At 41.5% G+C, this 6,606-nt stretch overlaps 1 protein-coding gene across 7 annotated transcripts in view; it reads left to right on the forward strand.

The window, feature by feature from the left end:
* The window catches only part of LOC127071251 (zeta-sarcoglycan), a 154,566-nt gene extending 148,415 nt beyond the window's left edge, over positions 1–6,151 (forward strand). For 6 of the 7 annotated variants that reach the window (XM_051010300.1, XM_051010301.1, XM_051010299.1 and 3 more), the window contains 4 exons: positions 1,281–1,478; positions 4,099–4,288; positions 4,399–4,591; positions 4,688–6,151. In XM_051010300.1, coding sequence (XP_050866257.1) covers positions 1,281–1,478; positions 4,099–4,288; positions 4,399–4,591; positions 4,688–5,138 — 1,032 coding nt within the window. In that variant the 3' untranslated portion in view covers positions 5,139–6,151. The remainder of the gene's footprint in view (positions 1–1,280; positions 1,479–4,098; positions 4,289–4,398; positions 4,592–4,687) is intronic. The other variant, XM_051010305.1, reaches the window with a different exon arrangement.
* The last annotated feature ends 455 nt before the right edge of the window (positions 6,152–6,606 follow it).

A 6,606-nucleotide genomic window follows, 5' to 3' on the forward strand; every position in this document is an offset into this window, starting at 1 on the left:
ATAAATTCATAAATAATTAGTAAACAAATTACTTTTGTGCGATAAAAACAATTTCTGTTTACATCATAAACAGCCACGTCTTCCATTTACATGGAATATCTCGGCAACTAAAAGTCATAGAGACTTGATTCAAACGGCATTTTAAGCAGCAACATTTTCTCTATTTTCCAATTTATTGTTAATAATTAATTAACAATTATAAACAAAATCGGACGAACTAAAAACTCATTTTGTATCACCGGAAAAAAAGATTAGATTGCAGTGTGATTCCTGATGTTACATAAATTAATAAATAATTAATAAAATCTGAAAAGAAGGGAGATACTCGAAGTGATCAAAGTTATTGCTCTGCATATAATTATAGGAGACACGGAAACGGTGTCTCCGTATACTCGCCTGAAGCACGAATTTTGTAGAGGTTGTCGATCGGCTTTGAGATCGACGTTGTGTGCTTCGATTTCTCCTAAAGCTGATCTAATCTATAAGCCGTGCGAGAGAAAGCTCGTGGAGCAAGACGAAATTGGAATACCCTGGGGTGAAGCGAATAAAGGTGGATGCAGAGGGTGGCGAAGAAGGTGGAAGGTCGTTCTCTGCAGGGCGATGACAGTAGGTTTCGAGTCAGATTACCTTAGTCATGGCGAGAGTTGGTCGAGTTTCGTCCAGCTCAGGATAATTACGCGAGGTAGGTAGGTACATTAGCATCGGTGTATGTACCGCATGCATACATACGTGTAATTAGCAGTACGCAAGGATGTGCTTTTGCATTCACGTTTCCACGTGTAAGCACCGCACACCGCACACACGTATAAAACACGCGCGATTAAACGAGCATCCAACGTGTCGTCGCGTTCAACCTCGTGCAGTCCGCGCATGCTTTTCCATTTCTCTCTCTCGATAAGACTGTTTTCTCTGTCCCCTAGGCGGAAAAAATGTTTCCCTTGGTACGGATTAAAGCGGCTTCTCTCCAAGGTATTACAGTCTCTGCCTTGTATCCTTCTTTGTTAACTCGAAGCATAACTATACGACGTGAAACGAAACTTTCCACGTAATAAAAAGTTTTTGATTATTGGTCGACAATATACTCGTATCTCGACGTACGATCGGAAAACAAAGAATAAGTTAACGACGGTAAAGTCGTACCAAGGGTCTATCGTAAGGACGAGGGCGTGAAAACGAAACGCTCTTATAATCCTTGTAAATAACGCGCTTTGTATTAATTTATGGACGGCGAGCAGCCGACTAACGTCCGGGGGCGTCGTTACGATGATATACGCTTACAGAAGGGCCGGGGGGATGTTATTTGGATTTCATTACGTCCTCCAACCTGGAAGAGAGAGGAAGAGGGAGAGCCGAGGAGCTCCTCCTACACGTATGCTTCGCCGTCGAATCGTGTTTCCGCATTTCTGGCGATATCGAAGGGGAGAAATTGGAGCAATGCCCGTGCCACGAACGACACCCTTGCACCGCATCGGACGCCTGTAAATATACATATCTGTTCGTGTATTATAATATGTATATATCCAGCACACGCGTACGGGTAATAAATTTAAATCGATCACCACGACGAACGAGAAATATTCTTCGAGTTGTAAAAGCACGAGTAATTTAAACGATCGACGAACGTTCCTACGCGACGACGAGTAAAATTATATTTAAATCGTGAAAATTGCGACGTAAGGAAGACGAAAAAAAAGGAAACGGATAATCTTTTGTCGCGAGCTAGAACTATCTTGTGCTTCTACGAAAACGATACTTTAAGCGAGTACATTAATCATCGGTCACGTCGAAGGATATAATCTACGAGTATACGAAGTAAGTATATTAATCGATTATCACGGATTTTCATTGACCATTAAGTAATTTCAATCTACTCCTTCCATCACTTTGACGCAATCGGAAAACGGTCTCCGTTAATCTTATTATTAATCTTATTATTAACGTTTATTTATCATTACAAACAACTCTTCCTTGGGATGAATAATCTATCGTTTGAAAGACGGAGACGAGTGAGAAAAAAATATAGGAAAGAACGTTCGTTTTCCCATAATCCGAGGATTAAAATTTCATAATAGCGTTTCGTTAAAGAATAGTACGCGGAAGAGTCAGGAAATTTTTATAGCGTACGGTTGATACGATTGTTGCTTCAACGTTTAATTATTTCGCGATTGATTCAACTCGCACTCATCTCGCTTACAGCCAACGTATCATGATCGTAAAATAAAAATACCTTTATACTTTTTAATCATCGTCCGTTTATTCTTTCCTTCAACATATAATATATCAATCAACGCGTCAATAAAAGCCAATAACCAACAGTAACGAAAGAACAATGGACAAAACCGATTTATTTGATTTTTAGAAATAACAAATAAGGAATTCAAAACTATTAAGAAGAAAGATCAATAATACAAGCACAAACAAAATACGCGCTAACTTGAATTTTATAAATAAAACGTATAGAAAAACTTATACGCTCTACATTAAACTTTACTCTTATTAATAAGTCTGCTTTTAGTCTTTTATATATTGCAAAATAAATTTCAAAAAGTTTCATTTGAAACGTTTTAAAATTTTTAATATCTTCAAAATCGTATACCTCTCGTCGGTGATTTTGCATTCAATCTATTAAATATAAGAATAAAAAGGTAAATCGCAAAAATATCCATTTTAATTCTAAATTCAGCTCGTAGAAGGGTATTAAAAGAAAGAAGAGAAAAAAAAGAAACAAGGACGAACGTTATCTCTCGTTCTTCGAACTCTCATCGTTCTCGATGGTATCGAAGTTTACGGTTACGGTTAAGTAGAAGAGGCACAGAGATCGTATCGTTTTCCGAACGATTTGGCTAATCGAGTAGCAGTACCTTGAAAACCTACTGCAACCACAATGACGCTCGCCCGATCGATGCACGATTCTGAAAGAGTACAGCCGTTATAAAGGTAGTCCGCAAAAAATACGGATCTATTCCATTCCCTTTCAAGATTTCGACGGACTATACGTAACTGGAGTTTAACACTTTAAAAAGACGTTTGTATGTCGTAGCTTAACTCGAAACGATTACGATTCATTTTAACGAGTTCCTGCACGTTTCCGAGCATTAAAAATTCATCAACGCGGTGAACTCGAATAAACGTGTCGTGTACGCGCGCATACCGAGAGGAAAATTAGTCGGTAGTTTAGATTTATCGTAGGTTTGGCGACTACCCAACGACCACGTTCTTCCTTTCTTCCACGGCAATAACAAATAAATTGTCCCTCGATCGAACGACCAATCATTGGAAATCAATCAAAAGGGATGAATAAAGAAGATGTATCTTCGCGACGTACGATCTTAAAAAAGCTCCCGTTCGTTCGTTAACCGGGGAAAAACGAATTAACTTATCACGGAAATTTAATCTTTGTTTTTGTGACTCTCTGTCTTAACTCGTAGCATTTTATTTTTCATCGATATAAATTCTGTACGTTCTCGTTAGCGGATCGAAAGTCGAATGAATCGATCGATCCGTTTTAGATTTGAAAGTTTATAAACGCGTTTTATTTTTGAGATCCGTTCTCTAGTCTTATTTCTGTTCGATATATATTTTATGTACGAGGTAGACGAACCTCGTAGAAATAAAATTCTGCCTACGCCGATTTTCCAATATTACACGAGATATTTCAAGCGGCGGCGGCAGCGGTGGCGGCATAGACACAATAGAGGCCGTAGCGTATAGAGTGCACGTGGCTCATCACTGGATTTATTATTGAAAGGTTCGAAACGATAAGAGGCAGATAGCTATTGCATGCTTACAAAGCTCGAAGAATATCAAATGCTAGCCATTTTATTATACAAGATACATTTTTGACATTATCGCGAGATGCAATTCCTTCGAATTGAAATTTTTGATTTGCTCTCTTTTCCTTTTTCTATTTCTTTTTTGCATAATACGCAAGCTCGTAAAGGCGGCCGCGTACAATGCGAGCGTTCCGCAAGGAAAATAGCGGATATCGATGAAGAGATAGAGAGATAGAGAGGGAGAAGCATTTTTATCGACGTTCTCGTCGCAAGAAAAGTTCGATAGTCCGTTTCTTTCGCTGACAATCATTTCCTCTTCTTTCAGGAGGGTATCGGCTCGCTAAAAGTGGTGCCCGGGGGGATCGAGCTAAAAGGTCAGGCCGCTATTCTAGACGCCCTCGTGGCCTCCAGCCTTAGGTCTCGAAGAGGCAAAAATCTAGTGCTCGAATCGTGGAGCAATTTTACGGCCACGGCGAGGTCGCACGATGGTCGATTGTTAGCGAGATTAACCGTGGGTAAGAGGAAATAACGATACGTTATATCTTTAAGGAACGAACGAGCGATTTATTTAATCACTCGCTGTAAAAGCAAGACGAACGGTATAAGAGTTTCGATGTCGTTTCAGGCGAGGATCGCGTCGACTGCATCTCGAGAAGTTTCCGAATAACCGATCCACGAGGAGGAGTTCTTTTCTCCGCGAATAGAGAACAAGTCCTGGTAGGAGCAGACATGTTGAAGGTAACTGGCGATGGGGGTGCCGTTTTCCAGGGTAGCGTGCAGACGCCGTTGGTTAGAGGAGAATCTGGGAGAGGTCTCAGGTAAACGTAGAGAAACATTACGAGAATATCGTCGAAAATAGATCGTTGAAAAGGACGAAGAAGGACGATAAATGTTTTCTATCCGTTTTCTCGTAGATTGGAATCTGCTACGAGATCATTAAAGATTAGCGCACCTCAGCGGGTAGTACTGGAATCGTGGGCGAACGAGATCTCGGCGTCCTGCTTGACCGACTTGAAATTGCAGAGCATACACGGTGCTATAAAGCTCGATTCCAAATCCGTCTTTCTAAAAGGTCTGAAGACAGCTGTCACGGTCCAAGGACGATCCTCGAGAGAACAGCAGCAACAGCAACCGGAACAAGAACAGCAGCAACAAGAGCAACAGCAGCAGCAACAACAACAACAACAACAGCAGCAGCAGCAGCAGCAGCAACCGCAGCAACAGCAACAGCAACGCTCTTCTAGATCCTCTACTCATCAAAATCAAAGGGAGACGAGCATTTATCAGCTCTGTGCCTGCGCAAACGGAAAGCTCTTTCTTGCCAGACCCGAGGGTATCTGTCAAGCGGACAAATCCGTTTGCTAATGCGCCGACGCGTCGTGCAAATAAAGTTCGTAGAACGAAACGACATCGTCGACGGTCTGTGCGAATGAAGATCCTCGTACGGACGATGGAAAACACACCGCGATCTACCGCAGGTGGATCAGGGACGAGGCCTTTTTTGGAAAACATTGCAACAGTATCAAACCAATCGAACCCGTTGAAGAAGCGATCGAATTACTCCTCGATACTCGCTCGACCTAAGATTTTCTACGTAGCGGAAAGGAGAGAGTCGTTAGGAAGTTCGATCGCTCCTTCGATTCGTTGGATTTCGATCGCACATTGTATATTACCCTTTAGGTGCGTCTGCGTCGACCCACGGAGTAGTTTCGCGTGAGTCGTGTGTGCCCGGTGACGCGCGGAAACTCGATCAACGACGACGACGACGACGACGACGACGACGATGACGACGACGACGCGGATTTCCTAGGGTTCTGCGGACATCTATGTGTATGTAGCATTGTTGCTGGCGCTACCCCGCGATGTATATCTTGTATAGCAGTGAAAACGTAACGTGCAGTTACCGTTTAGACGACAGAAGCATCATTAAATAACAAAAGTCTCCGGCTCCTCGTCTATCCGCTTTCCTCAACCATTTTTTTCTTACATTTTCTTTTCTTCTTAGCACGACTTTTATTTCCCCCCTTTTTCTTAGACACACCATCTTTTAATTTCGGAACGAGCGAACGAAGAAACGGTCTAACATCGAGTACATTGCGAGATGTAACTTCGACCTACCAAACGATATTCTCTCCTTTAGCGACGACGAACGAATCTTTCTTCGATACGCGATACAACGCCTAATTCGTAATGCCAATTAGTGGTACGTCGTATAATTCAGGATTGTTTATTTTCGATCGCGTTTTGTGGTAAACCCGAAGGAAAAGAAAAATGTAGTTATTGTAAAAGGATCAGGATGCGATCCAGCTTGTACGCTGTACGTCGGCCATGTCCATCTATTTATGTATGTGGCAATAAAGTCGTTATTGTTACTATTATTATTAATCGTCGCGGCGAGCCTCTTACTTTCCCGTAGTCGTAAGTAACGTCACAGAATCGCCATTTGCCGTTGGACAACCAGCTCGTCGCAATTCTACGAAACCGTAAGTAATTAGAATCGTAAGAATGGCAAGAATTCTTTCGAATAATTATTGGAAATCGAAATAGGGAGCTATACTTGGCTCTAGCTGAGCATGAATTATTGTACAATAACGTGCACAATACCGTGAAAGATGTCTATTCGAAGAGGTATAAATTTAAAATGTTATTCCCATATGATCTTCTATTATTCTCAAGTACGATATTTTCTGAAAAGTAAGCGGCCTGTATAGGTAGCGATAGGTATAACAGGCATGCAATCTCGTGCATTGGTCGCTTAAACCGTTCCAACGGGAGGATAATTTTCGTGAAATTCGAGATTAAAATTGCATCGGATACGAAGGGAGGGGAAAAT

The sequence above is a fragment of the Vespula vulgaris genome, chromosome 21, assembly GCF_905475345.1.
Source record: "Vespula vulgaris chromosome 21, iyVesVulg1.1, whole genome shotgun sequence".
Lineage (NCBI taxonomy): Eukaryota > Metazoa > Arthropoda > Insecta > Hymenoptera > Vespidae > Vespula > Vespula vulgaris.